This window comes from Astatotilapia calliptera, chromosome 22, assembly GCF_900246225.1.
Source record: "Astatotilapia calliptera chromosome 22, fAstCal1.2, whole genome shotgun sequence".
Lineage (NCBI taxonomy): Eukaryota > Metazoa > Chordata > Actinopteri > Cichliformes > Cichlidae > Astatotilapia > Astatotilapia calliptera.
The window spans coordinates 6,930,125-6,951,199 of NC_039322.1; the positions used below are offsets into that span (position 1 = coordinate 6,930,125).

General features: G+C 38.8%; 1 protein-coding gene across 1 annotated transcript; it reads right to left on the minus strand.

Moving 5' to 3' along the window:
- Positions 1-1,640: 1,640 nt before the first annotated feature.
- On the minus strand, positions 1,641-19,688 carry lypla2 (lysophospholipase 2). Its single transcript, XM_026156328.1, has 10 exons — positions 19,608-19,688; positions 10,698-10,790; positions 9,093-9,124; positions 6,332-6,397; positions 6,023-6,070; positions 5,802-5,872; positions 4,375-4,448; positions 4,152-4,253; positions 3,814-3,984; positions 1,641-2,790 (listed from the first exon to the last, which is right to left on the minus strand). The coding sequence occupies exons 2-10, from the start codon at positions 10,773-10,775 to the stop codon at positions 2,740-2,742; spliced, it is 693 nt and encodes a 230-aa protein (XP_026012113.1). The 5' UTR covers positions 10,776-10,790; positions 19,608-19,688; the 3' UTR covers positions 1,641-2,739.
- Positions 19,689-21,075: the final 1,387 nt, after the last annotated feature.

Genomic DNA, 21,075 nt, shown 5'->3' on the forward strand with positions numbered 1-21,075 from the left:
AAGTTTTTCTTCAGAGCAAAAGGAGACACCTTTGACAGACTGACAAGACTTAAAACATCCTCAAAGACCAGCTTTTACCAAGGATCAAGGTGTAATTTCTCTCCATTTTTCACCATGATGGAGTAAAAAAACAAACTTTGTAACTAAGTGGCTGCAAAATCATCAAATTCAGATTTTGAATCCAAGGCTACATTCCTCACATGTTAATCGGATTGCAAATCCATGGTTAATCCTTAAAAAGCAAGTGGACGAAGACGCCCACAAACTATGATCAAGTTCAAGCACCGATAGGGCAGGAATGGATCACCATCAATCAATATTCGACCCAGAAGCTGATGTGCTGCATGTCAGCAAAGGTTAATGCTGACTCGGCGTAGATGTGACTTATTTATCAATAAAAGTCTTTGATGTTGTCTACGTCATATCATAGAAACATTCAAAATAATCAAGTGTTTGAAACGCTGCCCACGACCATTAAAGTATTATTAGATATTAGATTAGATTATTATTAGAGAGTAAAAATATGGAAACCCCATGAATGAGTGTGTATGAATCTGCAGATACACATTAGAAAAATGAGTGACGCTCAACTCAGACGGACTTTTTTCTTTTTTTATTATTACGCATACAGGTGTTTTGGAGAAAAAAAAAAAAAAAAAAAAAAGAGGAGAGACCACCTCAGCCTCACCTGAACACGTTTCCTTAATGCTCATCATTATAAACCAACACAAAAAAGGATGAGATGACAACAGTGACAAAACAACATTAAAAAAAAAAAAAAAAAAGTAAAAAATAAAACAAACCACAACAACACAACCCAGGAGAAAAGACACGAGACGAGAGGAACAAGTGGAATGATGAAAGAAAAAATGGCAAACACATCAAAGAGAAAATAACGGACCTAATTAGAGCAAAAAAATAAGAAAAATACACAAGGAGTCGAGGAGAGGAGACACATTCATCGAGTTGTGAACAACAATCAAAACAGATGCCTTTCATCCTTCTCTACTGGTTTTTTGTTTTTAAAACCAGGTTGGGAACAGTGATACAGCAGAACAGGAAATTAAGAAGAGAGCAAAATCAATATTCACAAAGGAAAAACTGTAAAACACCTGATATATATATATGTTTAAGCACACACACGACTCCTCAGAGTTACACTCCTATGTCCAAAGATCACAAGTTGTTCAAAGATTAACTTTGATTTTTTTTCACCCTTCAATTATGTTGGACCATTTTCTTGCCAAAGTGCTCCCTTTGTATAGCCATTATTTTCTAAAGTGGAATATAATAGTGTTGCTGACCTTTCCATATTTTATTAGTGGGGACCCAAAGGAGGGAGCGAGACTGTGTTGGTGTTATGGAAGAAAATGTAGAGGAAGTGTGTTTTACCAGAGGTTTAAAGAAAATAAATAGTGGAAATCAACAGGAATTCATGAAGAGGAGGCGGCTGTTAGTGGGGGTGAACCGCTGCTGAAACCAGTCATGGTGTGCAGTCTGTGCAGGTCTGCAGCCATCATCAGTCATTCGCCTTTAGGCCTAAAGGAACAAACTGAGGTACTTTCACATACAGATACATAGAAAGCAGATCAACCTGCAGGTGTGCACGCTTTGAAAGAAACAGCACAGGGTAGCACGAGTATCCACTGATTAGCTTTATTTCTGTTGGACTCTGATCATATACTTCCATGATGTTTGATCACATTTATTTAAAAAAAAGAGGAAAGAAGCAGCATGGCAGCCTTGTGTGCAAGATTTAGTAAAAAGAGCCATTGCTGTTAACGATGCAAGACCTGGACAGGCCGCAGTCATGATTGGAAAGGATGGGTTGGCGCTCACTATCCCCGAGTCAAACTCTGTTGGGTACCCAACACTGGAGTGAAGCTGCAGTCAGACCAGATAACAGAAGGGTTCAGGAGACAGGGCGGGTAGGATTGCAAGCATAAACAAATCGGGCAATTACATGGCAGGCCTCTACAAGCTTGTAGATTATGCTGCATTTTATTTGTGTTTCTACTGCTTATGTTCATGCACCCAACTTTTAGGCTGTAGTCATAAAGCAAGAATGAATAAGAAGCCAAATCCACCTTTTTTCCCCTCAAACTCATGCACCTTGAGAGCAATCACATATTAAAGTTTCACGCGACTCCACCTGTGAAGCTAAGAAGGCACGTCAAACTGCAGGAAAAAGAATTAGGATGCATAATCTGGTCTGACTGCACCTTTAAACAGTGGTGTGTTTGCAGGCGAGTACCAACCTGCTTATTTGCTCTGTGTTAATCTTGATTTTCTTGATTTACAAAGTCACACAGCAATGCCAGAAGGATAAGTGTAGCAATGAGTGAGAAGCTAAATGATGTAAAAATGAGGGGAAATGAGAATGAGGCAACAGACAGAAGTTGTAAAACAGAAGCCAAACAGGAATTTAATGTTTGAGTTTTCAGTGTTTCTCCCTCCAAAGGCTAAGACGTGTGAATGCAAGCACTTCAAATCAGTGTGTTTGACAAATCTGTTAACAGTATGAGTGTTGCTGGACCGCAGGAGAAGATTTGGTTGGTTTAGCAGTGTGGGTCAAATCATCGTTATCATCGTTACTAAATATGTGCGTGTTCGTGTATGTTTGCGGTCTCGTGGATGTGTGTGGGAGGGGGTGCTCATGGCTGTTTCCTGTGGGAGAATGGCAGAAAAGGGGTGAAAGGTCAGTGTCTCAAAGGGGGTCACAGTGGGGATGAGGTGAGGTCAGATCCGGGGCAAAAGCTTCTCGATAAATTCCTTTACAGCTGCCATCTCCTGCAAGAGAGCAGACCAAATGTTGGTACAGTGGAGAAGCTGAACAGATGATTCAGGACTCATCTCAGCTGAAAAACAGGCTGGACTGGAAATGTAACGCTGAGGCTGTTCACACAAATGGAGAGAGCAGACTCTACTTCATCAGGAAACTTAGGGTTTTTCAAGAAAAATGTGTGCAGCAAAATGTTGCACTTTTTCTGTTGCTAGTGCAGTTTTCTTTCTAGCCATCTGCTGGGCTAACAACATCAAAGCCCGTGACACTAGGAAGCTTAACAAGCTGTGCTGGAGACTCGTATATAGCCCACAGACTTCATTATTGAGAGAAGGACGTTCTGTAAACTCCTACAACCCTGTTTTTCTGCATATATATGTGTATAAATGTTTGATTTGCAAACCTTCTTTAAGACTTTTCTTTTGATTCAAGTGTCAAGCTGTTAAAATCACAGCGTTTTAGAGACATCTACATTTGAAAGAACAGCTTTAGAAGCAAATCTGAAACATTAAAAATCACGGGTAATAAAAATTGTACCAGAGACCCAAGCGGTTCTGTTTTGATCCACCTGCAAAGTTTGAGCTGGAAGAGTGCATCATGGAAAAAAAAAACAAAAAACAACAACCCTTGTTTAGAGTTTATCCTCTAAATCAGGGGTGGGGGAACTCGAGGTCTCAAGGGCTGGTGTCCTGCAGGTTTTAGATGCATCCTTGATCTAATACAGCTGATTTAAATGGCTAAATTACATCCTCAAACTATCTTGAAGTTCTCCAGAGGCCTGGTAATTGTCTTCAAGATTTTTCTCTTGAAATAAAAATTTCCTTATCTTTATTTCAAGAGAAAAACCTTCATTTAAAGGTTTAATTAACATTGCCTAATTCACCCAGGTGGATGATGCAATGCTTTCGTTTTGGTGAATGTAATCAGGATGTCACAAAAATGTAAATTAGCTAAATATTTGATTCAACCTTGAAAGAAGTAAAACAAGCTTTTTAGAAGAAGTTATCAGTGTGATTTGTGAACAACAGTACCTGAGGACAGGAGCTGTGAGGGAGCCCTGGGAAGGTTTTAAAGGTAATCATTTGAGGGTTGACTATGGATTTCAGTTTTTCTGCCGTCATGGCACCAAACTGCACGGGAATCATGGCGTCCATCTCACCGTGGCACTGCAGGATTGGGAGGTTCTTATTGCCGCTTGACGCCTGTGGGACAGACATAGAAGTAGAATTTAGCTTTGAGCGTAGCTTTCTCACTAAAACCTTCTGGCAGGGTGACATGTTAAAAATCATATGAAGGTATCAGCATTGTGTTGAAAAGAGGAGCAGGCAGGGAAGGATGTTTCTCCTCTGCAGTGAAACTGTGACTGTACCGATGGGAAACTCCTGTGAAGTGGAAGCCAGCAGCTGAGGGCCACAACACCAGCCAACTGGTGCTGGCAGGTCAAGGCGGTATACAAGGACAAGGCCCCACCCTGAGGAGCAACACAGGAAGCAGACAACCTTTAATAGATGCATTTACGATATTGATCTTGTATATATAATAATGTAAATGCAATTCACAACATGTAGCACCAAGACAAAAAAAAAAACCACCTGAGAGAAACCGCCAAGTATTATACGGTTTGGAGGGATCCCATTTCTGGCCTCGTGCTCGATTATGGCCTTGACTGTGAGAAGCAAGAATAACCCGTTAGTGAAGCCAAACAAAGGGGTGGGTAGCGTAGAAGAAGGAAGAAATAAGTCTTATGTGGCAAATTTCCAACAAAAATGTTCCACTTGACTTCCTGTCAACTTTGCAGCTGGCTTAAAAAATGTAATCCATACTTGGCATGTGGATATTCAAAGAAAAAAGTTTTTATAGCTGCTCTGAAGAGGGTGAAGACAGTCTTCATACACAGCAGTGACATTTTATAACAGTCTAAATAAGAGGATAACAGCACACACTTTTAGAGATTTTCTCTTTGAAGTTTATTTTTTGTTTGTTTGTTTTTTACAGACAAGTACATACGCAAAGACTGAACATTTTTCACAAACTAACTAATCAGTGTCAAGAACATCCGTTTTAAATCGCCTACATAACATTAATCTTACAATCAAGTATAATCAAGCCTCTCATAGTCTTACAATTGAATTAAATTTTATTTACACAGCACCAAATCACAACTACAGTTGACTCAAAGTGCTGTATTCTTAAATGTTCATTAAATGATTAGAAAAATTGCAGGTGGTGGTGGTGGTGGTGGTGGTGGGGTTTAAACCTTAAATTTTTAGCAGAGTTTTTGATCTATTTAACAGCAGAGGGATTTATGATATAAGAATTTAAAGCATTTCTAAAGATTCTCCAGTCTCAAATCTGGAGGCTGGGAGGAGACCCAAATCTCTGGTGGGACAATTTGTGCCTATGAACAAGAACAATCCATCCATCAAACATTTTGCCCTGAAGTTGCACTAAAAATTTTCAGATTCACAGACTTATTTTGGAAGCTTGGCTGTTAATAATGTCATAAAGAGGGGATAATTTATAGGGTCATCTCAGGCATGCAGCTCTAGCTGTGCCTACAGAGCCGCTGCCTTCCTGGTGCTCAAACATTCTGCTTGTGAGTGGCAGCCAATCAGAAGAAATTTGTCTTAAATGTGGAGGAGCTAAAAACAGCTCATTTCAGAGTGATCTAAAAGGCTCCACCAAGGCCCAATATCACATAAAAAAGGGATTATATTGAGCTATTAGTGACAGAAATGTATTGCAGTAGAGCTGGAAAGCAGTATAATAGGTGCACTTTAAGTATTTCACATTTATATATTTAATGGTGTAAGCACCCTCTTTAGCTTAAGCTTCAAGGAGTTAAGGTGCATACAAGAGAAGATACTAACCACTAAATAGAGGGATGTAAAACCAGACTGAAGCTGCAGCAGTCTGGAAGCTTTCCAATCACCATTTAATGACAGCGTATTAGTGCTTCCCTGCTATTATCAACCCACACACGTGGCCCTTGTTCGATATTTAAACACATTAAACTCACTGTTTTCTGCTGCCTTCTTGATTCCAGATTCGTCCTCTGGAGAGTCGGGGCTGAGACCCATGAGGTCAAACCTGCACACAAGTAAAGCCCAGCATAAGGAAAATGAATGGATACAATTGCAGTATTGTCAATGGCAATATGGGAGGCTATTGTGGTTTCCAGGGAAACAATGGCATCCAGTGTTGAGCTAAAAGGCCGCCTCTTTCATCACGCCAACTCACCACGCGGGCATCATCGACTTCATGTTGAGTGTAACGGGAATGGGGGGCCTGCAGCGGAGGAGAGGCAATGAAAACATGATGGGAAAACAGCAGCCAGGAGCTACGTTACAGTAACACATTATTAACTCCAAACGACTTGAATGACTGGCAAAAATTTGGCTTAAAACGCACCAAATAAACATTACAGAGCATTTATTTGCCTACAAGTCTTTTTTTAAATTTTTTTTTTTAAATCAATCCACATAAGTCCCGACAAACAAAATTCTTAGTGGCATAAATCAAATCGTGACATGAGAAAAAAAGACTTACGCGTGGGGGCAGATAAACTTGACGTGAGGCAGCCGGATCCCAGTCAAAGTATCCGCCCACCCATGCCTGACAGAAAACAGAGAGAGCAGCTCTTTGTTCCTAATCAAGCAACAGTAAAACCACTAATATGCAGCACATCCACCCCAAAAGCATTACAACCAAGTCCATGAAAGTCACTTCTACGCTGAAGTAACGCGTGTAGAAAATTATTTCTCTTGATGTACAACGATCAGCATGTGTGAAATGATTTTTCATCTCCATTACAGAGGAGCACTAAAACTGTACTGAGGACAAGCTGTCATCATGTACTGATTTAAGTCGTTTTTTAAATTAGACATTCATAATGTTGTAAGTGCTGCTTTATGAAATTCAACCACATGAATGTTGGCACCAATTACACATGACTAAAGGCCACTAAATGCATGTTATTAAAGTCAAGTGCAAAAGCAGCAAGAGCCAAATGCAGGATTTTAAAATTAATTATTGTCATTAACTCTGCATCACCACCCTCTGCTACTGTGCTGTTTATGTAATGATTTGTACATGTAGGAATGTTTCTCCTGTGAATTTTTTGCTCACATTCAGCCCAATGAAACAAACATCTAAACAAAAAAAGGGAAATAACTCAAATTATGTGAACTATAATTACAAGGGAAAAAAATCAATTAGGTGCCGCTTAAAGTGTGATCCAAAAGGTTTGGGCAGCTTTTAAGAATCAGTTCATCTTCTCTTCCATCTCTGGCCTGCTTTCAGCCTGGCTCCCATTTTTAGATCGCTCCCTGGAAATCCTGTTTTGACCACTTCATCACAGACCTCAGCTTCTCTTTCAAAGTGACATGGTTTGTGTGTGATAATGATGATAACCTATATTAACACACATATCTGCATATACATATACACAGATATATGTGTGCATACAAAATCAACAAAATCTATGTGACATGAAATACCAACTCAATCATAATGTCCGACTTGGAGTAGGAAGGAGCAGGTACATAAATATTAATCCCTACACCATGCTCAACACTCTGTTGGTTTATCATGATCATCGGCACACCCACTTCCCTGTCTATGTCTATGTACAGACATAATGATTAACATAAATATATATATACTATCAGGCATCGTTTTCAAATTTCTCCAAAAGCAGGTTTTGGAAATTCTTTGAACTGAATAATGCTTGAACCTTGTTGCAAGTCCACTGGAAAACTGTTCCAGTTATACTCCATAAATGGAAATGCAAAACGTTTTAACTATTATCCACATATCAAGAGTCTTGGTGATGAGCTGAACCACAACACAGCAGGTTTCAGCTGAAGAGCCTGCAGTGCCCAGAAGGAATCCTGGTCAGATACCCAAACCACCTCAACTGGCTCTTACTGTGAGCCCTTCTTGAATAGTGGAGCTCTTCATCCTACCTCTAAGAGAGAATCCAGACAGCCTTTTGGAGAAAAGTACTTGTATCTGCAATTCGATTCTTTTTGCTTGACTCAGTTTGTGTCCACAGGTGAGAGCAGGAATGCAGGGTGACCAGTAAATCCTACAGAGCTCACAGTGTCCGTGCCTGAACAGGCGTCCACAGAGAAAGCAATTCACTTGCAAATTGGTTTGCAGCTGACAGGTGGTTGCTAGCAGATAGTTCAGGCTCTGGTTACCTAGGCAACCCTCTAATATATTTACTACCCTATAATACGGTATGTCAATCAGTGGTAATCTTTGCTCTCAGTGGTAGTCACTTCAATCACTCGCCTTGAAGTTGAGAAACTGCAGACTCGCTTTGTGTTTGCCTGGCATCACATGAAATCGCTGAATATCGCAGACTTTCTACATTGTTGCCATGTTACTGCTAGCTGTTTCCTGTGTGGACGCCTCTTAACCCTAGAACACTAATGTCGCGTGATTTTCATCAAGTGTTGAATAAAAATTACTTAGTGGTAATTTCCAAGGGAAATTCATATGGTAAAACATTTATAGTCAGCTGGTCTTTTGTTTTTAAAACTTTTCCCACAGATGTCAGAGATTCAGTGAGAATGCACCTTTACTTGACAAGGCTAATGTGTCCCAGGAGTGAGTGGACAGTTTCGTCATTTCTTTGTTTTATTGGGTATATTATATCGGATAAAAATATACCCAGCATTAGTGATAGTGTTACAAAACTGGACGTTAGTGTTGTGGGGTTAAAGCAGGCATTATAATTGCAGCTTGCTTGATGTATGCCTGTAGGTTGTATTCACAATTGCTGCACTGTTGTGTATTGTCTCCAGAGATGAATCCGCACTAAGAGAGCCTAACACTCACCATTCGATAATGAAAACTGCATCTCTCTGACCCAAGCGCACCCTAGCATACTTTATGCCTTTATGTTGCTACATGAATGCTTTTGGGTTTTTCCTCCACCATACACTCTGAATTTGTCCCTGTAACATTTTGAGCTGTGCGAGGGAAACCTTTAACCAGAAATGATGTGGTCTGTAGGTGATGGCATTTGAGGCTCTGCTCATCACCTGTTCTATTCACCAAAAGCAGCTCCCTCAGATTTGGCTCAAAATACAAATCTTGGTAAATGACTGTTTTGACAAAAGAGGTAAAAATACGAGTGGTCAGACAAAACTCCAACAGGGCGATCTACAAAAAAAAAAACAAGCGGCCCAAAGGTGCACAAGAAGATATCCTTCAAGGTATGATCAGAAACTTTTTAACTGCAAACTGGAACTGAACTTTTTAACTGCACCTCACAGAAAACAGAAATAAAGTTACTCACCCTGAGTCTCCCAAACCATGAAGGAAGATCACCTGCAGCACAGATGGAGACAGCAGAATTATTTTCTCTTACACAGGCTTCACAAATAAATGGGAAACACTTCCTTCTAAATGCAGACACAGAGGCCTTATCTGTTCCCAGTACTGATTGATAACAGAAACTTTTCTTCCTGTGATCTGGACAGTATGTTCAAGTCCATCTTGCACTTCACAGATGAAAAAAAAAAAAAAAAAAACCCTCTTTGATCTTCAATACAATTTACCAGCCTTCTGGACACAGAGTGCTACAGCTACAAGTTTGCAGAAGAAAACCAGGTGCCAGTCTTACATTCCTGCCAAGATCTACTCTCACTGCGAGTTTCCACACATGATACTTCCTGCAGAGAAACCATGAAAGGGACTAATGACAGTTCAGAAGACTGGCAACTCGATGTTTGTTTGCTAGAAGTCAGAGAATTGGCTCTTTGCGCAGATCAAAACACTTTTCTTCCATGTAGGGTTCAGAGCTGGAACAGTCAGCTTTGATCCTGATGTTTAACAAAACCCTGCACAGTATCCAGTAACAGCCTGATAAGAGACTTGTTTAATTTTCACTCTGAGATCCAGCTGAGTGTTGACACAATGGGCCTGATTACTCTGCTGTAACACTCGTTACATGTGCTGCTGCAGGTGAAGCTACAGGTGAGCCATAAAACAGGACTGGCACGGCTACAGAAGTACAAAAAGTCCAATTTCTTGATATTGATCACAGTGCTGGGTGGAAATTTGTATCTCTATCTGTGTCTCTATGTGTTAGCCCTGCAACAGACTGGTGACCCATCCAGTGTGTACCCTGCCTCTCGCCCTATGGTAGCTGGGATAGGCGCCAGCACCCGCCAGTTCTATATTTGTTCTAACTACATTTCAAGAAATGTTTGATTATTGTTTTTATTAGGCCCTCAGATGGGTCAATAATTGGCAGCAACACAGATTTGCATGCATTTTAGTTTTTTTCGTGCTGTCAGATATAAAGCAAACTGACATTCGTGATCCCAAGGACATGTCCCCAGGACCCTCTGAGGGCTAGTATTGATTTGTGGGTCTTTGTGTAGGTGGCTTATTATTTAGTCAGGTGTGTAAAATAAATGAAAGTTTTAAAAATAACATTTTAATGTGATCCTAAAAACAAAAAAAAATTAAATGACAAAACCACACTTAATCGGGAGCTTGTTCTGCTTTTAGGTAAGTATATAAACACCATTTTTTCTGCGACTGTTATGGGTTTTTATTTATTTATTTATTTATTTTTATTTAAATTACACCTGTCTTGTTAGCCTGAATGTTTCCACAGCACAGATGTGACACCAAGGTTCACCATACTTCACAGAAGTGTGAAGTGCCGCTCGGAAACAATTTCCATTCGGTCTTACGCCAAACTTCGTGTCACAAGTGACAGCTTTGAGTACCTCATAGTCTTTGTCTCACCTGTTTTTCTGTTTCTAGTTGGGCAGAGTTGCCCAAGCAGCCAAAGTCAAAATTAAAAGCACTGTTTGATTAAGGCCACAAAAAACACTCCAGCAGCGTTTGAGGTAAATAAAGTTATATTAGGTTTTGTGCTTTCACTCACCGCCGCGGTCTCCTTCTCCACCCCAGACACCGTCACAGCCTCGGCGAGCAGCGGCACAGACATGTTGTTGCCACACATACACTGTAAGAGGTGCTGGAGACAAAAACGAGAACAGAAAAAAGAAAAAAAAAAAGATTTCAGCTGCCTGCAGATTGCACAGTGAGAAGCGACTTCAAGCTAAACAAAATGCTTCATTTAACATTCACACATTTTGAGATAATTTAAGCATTTTCACAGTTTTCAGTCCTTCGCGTTAACTCTAAGACTTTTTACACAGCAGATCAAAACTGTAAAATCCGCTCAAAGTTCATGGCAGCTTCTTTTATTCCTGTAGCAGAGAAGGAAGTTGAGTCATGACACTAATCTTCCGGAGCTTTTTCTGGAGGATACATGTTTTTAATACTAGAAATCACTGGATATCACACAGCTCCTTTACTCCAACAGAATCAGCTCTAATCTCAAATCAAACTGGTTTAATAATATAACATTTTCATATTCGCCTAACAAGCAAAAGATCATCAGTTTGATGGTGTTATGGTGACCTCTCACGAATAAGGGAGCACCAGAAAGTGGCTTCTTCACTCATATTCTAGTTTTTCTGTTTCATTTATATTTGGAACAGTTCTTGCTTTTACTTTCTCTTTCTATCTTTGTCATTGTCATCCAACAGCCTCCTTGTGGATCTTGAATGTGCCCCAGGGGCTTGAAACTACTCATGATCTGGCATATTGGATGGCTTTGCAGAAGACAAAAATTACAAAGGAGGAGGGCTTAAACTTTGGACTCTGACATGTTCTCTAGAACCAAGTTGACAAAAATTTATCAAGATGAACCAGGTTAACTTAATAGTTAATTTAATCAGAGGCAGAGGTCTGAATCACTGTCAGCTTTAATACACGCAGCCTTCATACTGACATTACCCACGGTATACCACACTCCACCAAAGCGAGGTGTTTAAACCATGCTGATTGGTTTCTTTGATTTACTGCAGCAGGATTTATTTTACCTGGCTGAATGTGGAAAAACTAAGAGGAACCAGATGAAGATTCAGTTATTTATTGAATTTATTTATTCAGTTATTTATTGTATTCAGTTATTTCTTACAATGTCCACTCAGAGCTCAGTTTATACTTGTTGCGCGGCTCTCAGATTTTGTACCCTGGGAGGCTCGGCTGAGATGAAAGGTGCGAGCGTATGATACTGTCAGTCTTTGCTACGATTTCAATGATAAATCACTATTGAAGCTCAGATGTTTTCAGATTACAGAGAGGGAGAGACAGCTTTCTGTTTGTTGATGTGTGTTTTTTTATGAGTGTTGCCATTCACACATGCATTCATGAGTGTCAGCATTAATGGTTACTAGGCTGTGATATCGTCACAGGTGGAGAAGCCAACAATAAATGCAATGATCACAAACTTATTTTAAGAGCAAACTGTGCTGCATGAGTCCTGTGAACTTAAAATAGTTCCATTAATATAACGTGCAACTGTAAATTTATTTGGCAATAAAATTAGAGATGCGCACGACCAGAACAGTTCTGCCCGCTACTCAGCAACAAAAAGCTGTTTGCAGCTATGACCAACCTACAACAGACATAGCGCAGAAGCATAAATCTCTTAGATCTCACATGGTTAAACTACTTTTTCATATTTTCTTAATTTACAACGGTTATAAATTAGTAATGATTTGCAAACCAAGTCAGACTGTGACTGTAACCACTGCACAAAGGTTGACTCCTATCAGGTGACCTGTGCAATCGCAAGTGGTCGTGAGTGTGCAATGCCCTCAAACCTGCGAGCAACCATTTAGTCACCGCAAGTTCCAGCCGGTTGCAGATTGTAAACAAAATTCAATGAAATCATCTGGCAGCCGCCGACTGTTTCAATGTTTTTTAAGTAACATTGGTTTTTCTGTAAGTTTTCTTTACATCAGCTGTGACAGAGTAAACAGATGTACAGACATGCTGCTAGTAGCACATGCTGCTACTAGCAGCATGTAAGGTAGCATTGCTAAGGTTAACCAGTTTAACTAATCTGACATCAAGCAATTTATGAGACTTTCAAATATGATCTGATAACTGAAAAACATATTTAATGATTTGAAAAGGCGCTTAAATAAACACACATTATCTGTACAGACATATCTGAACTTGGCCTGCCACACTGGGGTTAATTTAGCCTCCTTTTGGAATGCTTTCTTATTTTCAGACTCATCTATTACTCTTATTTTCTTCTCCTGTTTAACTGACCAGTAAATCAGTAGCCAGGAACATCACTAAAAACACCGAGTTGGGTGTACTGTATTATAAAGAACACGGGCCAATATATGGAAATCATGCTGGTAGAGCTATATTTACACTGGATTATGAAGTTCATTACATTTCTCCTTCTCTAAGCCTCACTGCTCATTCAATATCAAATGTTCACCTCCCCAGGATGTATTCAAATATTTAAATAGAGCACAGCCTATTCAAACCAGGGGCTGTGCAGATGCATGTCGAGAGTTACTTGCGTGTAGCTCAGAAGGACTGGATGTTATTTGGACATCAGCGGTGACATTCAACAGCTCTCTGTGTCAGTTATAAAAACCTCATTATCAGTGCAGCCATTCATTTGTCACACGGGAACAACAAAGGTCAACATATCGCTCACACATGCAAACACATAATGGAGCTGCTGGTGAAGGTAAAGCAGTCAGTAAAAAAAAAAAAAAGCATTTGTGCCATGCAGGTTTCTGTAGTCAGCAACTGAATAGACTCATCAAATAAACTAAATGCCCTCTCTTGACTGTAAAATGGACCGCTGACTGGCGCGATTCAGCCGTCAATAACAGGCAGGAGATCAGGTTGTTGTTTTACAGTAAAGTCCAGCAGTAAAAGCCTCTAACATCCTGATGTTGTTGGACAGGATATGGGAGACGGGACGGGTGGGTCAGACAGCAAACTGTCCAATTGGTAAATGGGCAACAAGGAGACAAAGAAATATGGAAGCACAAAGGTTAATGTATAAACCTTCAGCGCCTCGGCTGTTAAAATTTCACAGATGTTGAGATCAAGCAGCTAAATGCTGCACGTGCTGTCAGTACCAGGTGACAAATCATTAGCTGAAGGTCATATCTGCAGCCGAAATATGTGAAATCCGAAGTGTGGACAATAGAAGTCTGTTCGTTTTTGCATCAACTGATAAATGAGTACTAGATTAATAATGAATGGGCAAGCTGCAGGAAATAGCCTTTTTTTTTTATGGTAAACAGGATTAGCAGGGCAAAGAGTGAAAATTTGTTGTAAAGTTAACATTTTGTGTTTTCCAACAAATTGTGCTGCTTTTTCTGCACAGAGTGAATATGCATGAAAAAAAAGGTACTTCTACATCCAAACAACTTGTTAAAAACTAAAAGAATATTGCTGCTCAGCTCTCAAAATCTGAATATACAAAATAATATGTTCAGTGAGCTATTTATGCTAAAAGACCACCAGATTAATAACTGATTCCTTACAACTTATAAACATCAAAGAATTACATTTTTCTATCTAAACACATTTAACTTAAATAAATATTTGGAACTCTAAGGAATATTTCATTAAAAAAGGCACAAGTTAGATAACTGATAGATTTTGATGGACAGGTTAAAATCGTCTTGATCTCGAGGTTGGAAGCCATTTGACTAAAATCCCAAATTTTATTTCTGAATTTTTCAGTGTAATTAAGCTCCTTTCTTCTAGGTCATTCCATGCTGCTTCATCAAACTATCTGAAAAAAATCCAGGGTAAAAATAAACTTCTTGATGGGAATTTCAAAAAAAAAAATATTCAGGTATCTATCATCAGTTTTCTCAAGGGATAAAGAGAGAAAAATATCTAAAAATACCACTAACATTATTTTTGAGCAGCCATTTTATTCAATATTCTTATGAAATTCTATGTAAAACTAATTTAACTGCTTCACGAATATGGACTCTAAAAAGTGCAGTGTAGTAATGAAGTATTTGTAAGCGGCCAACGCATGTGGTAGCACATTATGTGTCAGCTACCTTGTGGTTGTGTTTTTATGCAGCGACAGTCAATAGAAACAAAATGCTGGGACTTCATTCCCCTTCTATGTTTCATATTTATCCCTCAAGTTTTTCAGATTCCTTGTACATTTCCATCACACCATTTCTGGTAGCTTCAGCAATCCCGCTCAAGGAATTGCCATCATTTTGGAGTCATTATTATTATTATTATTGGGGGAATTGACAGTACTGAACAGGCCACTCACAATAGTTTTGGTCTGCGTCAATGTGACATTTACTTTACATTTCTAGAGAGTTGCAGGTCAGGTTACGGCAGAGGGGTTTCAGATGGGTTTGCAGTTATGACGTAGCTATGATGTAGACATTCATCTGAAGCATAAATTCCCACAAAGATAAATAAAAATGATTTTTTTCCCCCTCATATTCATGCCTTCATATGTGTGAAACCATTCACCTGACCATTTTAAATAATAGTATGTGACTTGTATGTAAGAAACTGAATAAAATATTCTCTAAAAGCCAAAGTGAGGTTTTTACAGACCACAAAATCTGCTATCAGTGATCGGGTGTTCAAATATTTCAGGAACTTCAAGCATCCATCATTCCATCTTAACATGAGCTCCACTCCTGTAGTCCAATTTCACAGACCAGATATTTACCCTAAAAATTTGAAGGACCTCTCTTCAGTAGTTAACTTTAAAATCATGATACTAGAAGAACATCTAAAAATACCTGAGCAATTTTTTACATTTTGTTTCAATTCTATTATATACATCATTCCTCTGGATATATATATATATATTATTTATCATTATCTCTTCTGTACAATTTAAAATGAGCTTACTGTATTTAATTTTATTGTGCTATTTTACATAATATTTTGGCTGCTCAAACATGAAAATGTCGCAACCTATAAATACAAATACAAAATTGTTCACCTTGTCTTATAAACTTGTTCTCCTGGTTAAGTAAAAATGGAAAACAGACCTCATTTCTGAGTTTTTTCTGCAAAAGATTTTAAACTGAGTAGGAATTGCTCTTTTTTTTTTAAGAAACACACAAGAATCCAATTAAAGAGCTTGCTTTAAATAAATACTAATCCAGCATTAACAAATTGAATTTAGCTGCACTCCAGACGCTGACAGGGAACAGGCAGAGACATAGAGTGGGCAGCATGAATGCAGAAGTGAAAGAAAGAAAGATGATAAGAAGATAAACGGAGGAGTGCAGGTACAATCGGACAATCTGTTCAAACAAGTAGGACGAGCTCAGGAAACATGGTAGCATAAGCAAAGAAACAATTAATCTCCGTTATACAGTTTTTTCTACCTGTTATTGTTCAGCAGATTTACAATGACCCATAACCCAGAGACCCAGCACAAAGCATTGTGTGGGCTTTCAAAGTAGGCTCCAAGAAACAACGGCTCACTCACTCTCTATGTGCTTCTGGAGGAGGCTGCTGGTTAAAAATAGTGTACCACCATCAAGTCCAATTCAAGCTGCGTCTTAAAAAAAATGAAACAAGCCTCGTTTTATTTAACTCTGCAGTTTCCATCATCAAAAATCTCTCACTTTACTCAATAATTATGTAAAACAAAGCAGCCAAAACGTTCATATTTATGCATCATGCCACAAATGGTAACCAGTTATGGAATGACGAGAAGAACGGCATCTAAAATATGCCAGAAATTTTACAAATCATGTGCTCCAGGGGCCAATCTTTTGCCTTTACACTAAATGTTTAGCTTGATTATATGTTTAAAGCTCACAAACACTAAAACTGAAACCACTGATAACATTCCAGTACTCAAAGATTTACAGCCAGGACCAACACCTCAGCATCAGAAATGAAGATCTGTTTCCTGATGTTCAATTAAAAATTATCTCAAATTGCATTTCAGATTTACATCAGTTCAAGTCTTTCTGGTTCTATCTCCAAAATAATGAGGATCTGCTGCTTTTTTCACAGTTTTGTTTGACTGCAAATTCTAGCATTCCCGGTTCTGAACAGTTTTTTCTTTTTAATTTCAAACAGGTTTTCATTGTATTTTCAAAAACTGGTGGCAGTGTTTCTAACCTGTTAGTTTAAGCTAAGCTAAACATCATAAACAACTGCTTCCCTCCATTCTACAGTGGACTGCAGTCAGAGAAATAAAGGATACTTTATTTACTTACTTAGATACTTTAACCGCGTAAGAACAATTCTTATTATTTGCCGTGCCCCATTACAATTTGAAATAATTCCCTCTGATGTTGTCTCTCGTTAAACGTTAACTCCCCACCAGGAAGTAGATGCTTTAATTCAAAGCACGTTTATTTTGTGTCACTGTTCAATCTGTTTAAATCAAACTGTTATTTCACACATGGTGTGGTGCGTGTGAGCAGATGTGAACACGGTAATCACACTCAGGTGCAGTAACCGCACTGAAGGGAGCTTGGAGGGGGTAGTCTGAGTCAGTTTCGAAAGAACTCCAGACAGGTTTGTTATAGTGAAGAGGTCAATGCTGCAATTTTGAGCTAAATACCTTCCTGTTGAGTACCATAGATATATAGAGTACACAAACTGAAACAACTAGCCATAAAATGAACCAAGTGAAGTAACTTCCCCACCTCGTACTGTAGTCCAAGAAAACTGCACTTTTCCTGCTCCCATCCCAAGTAAACAAATTAGAGGTGAGAAAATGCTATTAAGAACACTTCAAGTGACCAAGCGCGGTCATTTATGATCCCGCTGTAAATTTATATGTGCTATTGTGATGCGTTTAATTCGTACCATGAATGTTATCAGTCTACTTCTGCAATTTTTCACAATAACTTCGGAGTATTTTATAATAATTGATAAACGACATGGAGAGGATAGCATAAAGGTACTTTTTGTAACACACACACATATAATATATGCATGTTTTTCTATACTGAATGCTATGATTGTAATTTTTCATTTCTAATCACGACAGTGAACCATGAATAACAGACATACAATAACAACACGTGCTGCAGTGGAAGCCTTGAGGCAGATGTCCAAAGAGATGATGAATTAGTATTTTAAACACAACACATCTACAAACAACATGTTTGTTAAGATTTGGTGTGATGCAGACACCTGGTAGTGAAGGATAAAAGTAAAACTGCTAGTAATGTGTTATTGATCAAACTCTTCCTTTAATAACCACTCCATCTGTTCTTTTTTTTGGAATTAAAAATAACACAAGTACATTGCAATACATAAAACTCTCAAACATATTTTCCGTTTTAAAATAAATAAAGTATTTTTCTTTACCACTTTTATTGAAACAAACACTAACCACAGGTTTGTAATAAGGAGCAGCAGAGATTGCATAAATAAAGTTGCTTCTGATAATTTCTAAAATGTATTTTTCAATAAAAATGATTAAAATCCATAAAAATTAGAAACATTTTTTAGACATCTTTCGTAGCAAAAAAGTATTTCTATATAAAAGGTACATCTACATAAAATATAAAAACTGTCTTTTTAGTCTGTAAAATAGCTTTGTCTCAAGAGCTAACAAGACTTGTTTGTTCTTCTTAAAGTATAATAAATACACATTTTCCATCAATCGCGTTGGATATCATATTAAAGAAATTTGACCTCACTATTGATCAAAATCATTGTAACTTCGTGCCGTAATTTTGCTATTTTTGCCTATACAGAACACTCAAAAGTTACTGAATCAGGCAGGAAATGTAACCACTAATGCTGTAACACCACACTGCATTATCACATCATAGTATCTCGATTTATAGTTCATCTTTCCCTGATTTTAAAGGGTGTAATGTGATGAAGTGACACTTAGAAAAAGCACTACTCCAGTGTTGACTGACCGAATGATTAACTATATTCAATGAAAAGCAGCAGCTCCCACCACTACTTTTAGGTAAAACAGGCCAAAAAAAGAAAGAAAATGTAGCCTGTTTGAACATCACGAGACTCCATCCTGCGTGACTCCAATTACATTTAAATCAAACACAAAAACCAGAGGCGTGCTGCAGTGTGTGCGCGTGTGCACGTCAAAGACACACACACACACACACACACACACACAGCAGCAGCAGCAGCAGGCTGCTGCACTCAGCTCAGTGGCTACGGATGGCTGGCAAACAACAGGATAATATGCGGCAGTGAGTGACAGGCACCCCCCCCCACCACCACCAAACACACCACCATCCTACTCCCCCTCCACCACCAGCAGTAGCAGCAGCTAACCCCGCTCCCCGCCTGCTGATGGAGGGTTACAGCTCGGCTGGCTAGCTGATGTCAAAGAAGACAAAGCGAAATTTGTAGAACGCCTCACGGCATCGGATAAAATGAGTTGATATGGGTGTGTGAAGCAGAGGAAGCGGGTGGTGTCGAACAGGAAAGAGACAATGAATGGTTGAAGCTTAGCACTGATATGCGCCTCATCCTTATCCTCGGTAGTGATGGCATTCAGCAGCGCAAAGCCTCTGCTGCCCCAAAAACACACACTGCCTGACTCCCGACCATGCGCTCGGGTTTAATCCAGGTTTAGCCGACCACACACACACACACACACACACACACACACACACACACACACACACACACACACACACACACACACACACACACACACACACACAATAACCGGGAACAGTGGGAGTACAGCTGCTACTAGCTAACGTCACGCACGCGCGCACACACACACACACACATTAACTGTATTGTCTCCAACCGGTGTGTCTCTGTTTTTGGTTACTTCGGACAAACGTTACGAATCAAATTCAGACCCCAAACCCCGCCCGTTTTTAGGAGACCCTTTAAGCACTAAAAGGACCCCGTTAAGGTCCCATTCGAGTAAGGATAAATGATTTAAAATTACACCCACGGCCCGCTAGCTAACACAGACTCATACACTCACCGCTTTGCTGTCCCAGTTCACGACGGAGCGGAACTTCCGCTACTGGCCGCTCACAAGCAAGGGGCGGTACAGTGCGTGGAGACGTCATCGTGTAACCACGCCCGCTGTGGTCCGCATACTCTTGCTTTTATTATTCTTATTTTAATGTAATTTTTTTCAGTTTTACATTATATCCAAATTAGGGAGTAAATGTGAGCGATTCTATATTTTTACTTCGAGTTAAAAAATCTTCACAAATAATCCCATTAACTGCATATATAGCTTTACTAACTGCCCACTGTTAACACCGTTATTGCACAAACGTCTTTTTTGAATGACTATGCTTATATTTAACACATATACTTTTTTCTGTATCCATAAAAGATATTCTAAAATGTTCCAATTTCATTAACTATGGTTTTCGATCATTTTTATAAAAAACAAAAATCACTAGTCACTAGAATAAAACATTAAAGCTCTAGATGTGTTTGAATAGCTAGTACCAGGCTGAATCTCCCTTTTATCTTCAGAGTTGCCTTAATTCTTCATGGAAAGCATTCCCATGAGATTTATTGGCTGCATATCAATGATATGAATCTCTGTTTCACCACATCCCAAAGGTGCTTTATTTGATTGAGATCTGGTGACTATGTAGGCTGTTTGAGTACAGTGAACTCATTGTGATGCTTCAACGACCAGTTTGAGATGATTTGAGCTTTGTGACATGGAGCATTTTCCTTCTGGAAGAATTTCCTTCTCAGAATTTAAAAAAAATCCTGTATGTAAATTGCTTTTTAAAAAATGTATATATTTAATTTGCTTCTATTATAGTTTACACATGTAGAGGTTAGTTTATATCATATCGCAAGAACTGTTTATGTGCCACTTTTTTCCTTGTTGACCTAAAATGAGCTCATCGGAGCATTTTAAAAATAAGGTGGGGTTTTTTTTTTTTACAAAAAGGCCATTCATACCGAGCTCACACATTCCTGTAAATGACTCCCACAGAGTGACTGAAGACTCAATTTATTTTTACTAGCAGACTATTACTAAGAGTGCCATGATGTATTTGCAGGAGGGGAAGAGTGTATAGGTCATTGTTAATGGTATAATAGGAATAAGTATTCACTGAAAAGCTCTGGGAAATTGCAAAATGGATGTGACACATTTATTATAGAACTGTGAAAGAAAAAGAGAAACTTGAATACTGACTGCAGCTTTATTTCCTTCCTGATTTCATAAACTTCCTTTCACTCAAACAAGCACTGTGATATTATTGTAGAGACAAACGGAAGAGAAAGAAATGTATTAGGTAAGAAAAGGCTCTGAAACACTGGTGAAACATGCCTGCGGTGACAAAAGGATCCACTAGATGGCACAAAATATCTTCCACTTGATAAAGAACAATTTGCTGGCTTCACAAAAGTCTTTAAAATTATTTAAGCAACTCCAATAACTAAATTGAACTACTAAAAATACTAAATTGGTA

What these genes read in the sequence shown, in the direction of transcription:
- lypla2 (XM_026156328.1), bottom strand. Translation starts at nt 10,775, where the DNA reads ATGTGTGGCAACAACATGTCTGTGCCGCTGCTCGCCGAGGCTGTGACG. An exon ending in AAGTTTATCTGCCCCCACGC is followed by an intron (nt 6,071 to 6,331) that starts GTAAGTCTTTTT and finishes CCTCCGCTGCAG; the next exon opens with GCCCCCCATTCCCGTTACAC. An exon ending in CTCACAGCTCCTGTCCTCAG is followed by an intron (nt 2,791 to 3,813) that starts GTACTGTTGTTC and finishes GCTCTCTTGCAG; the next exon opens with GAGATGGCAGCTGTAAAGGA.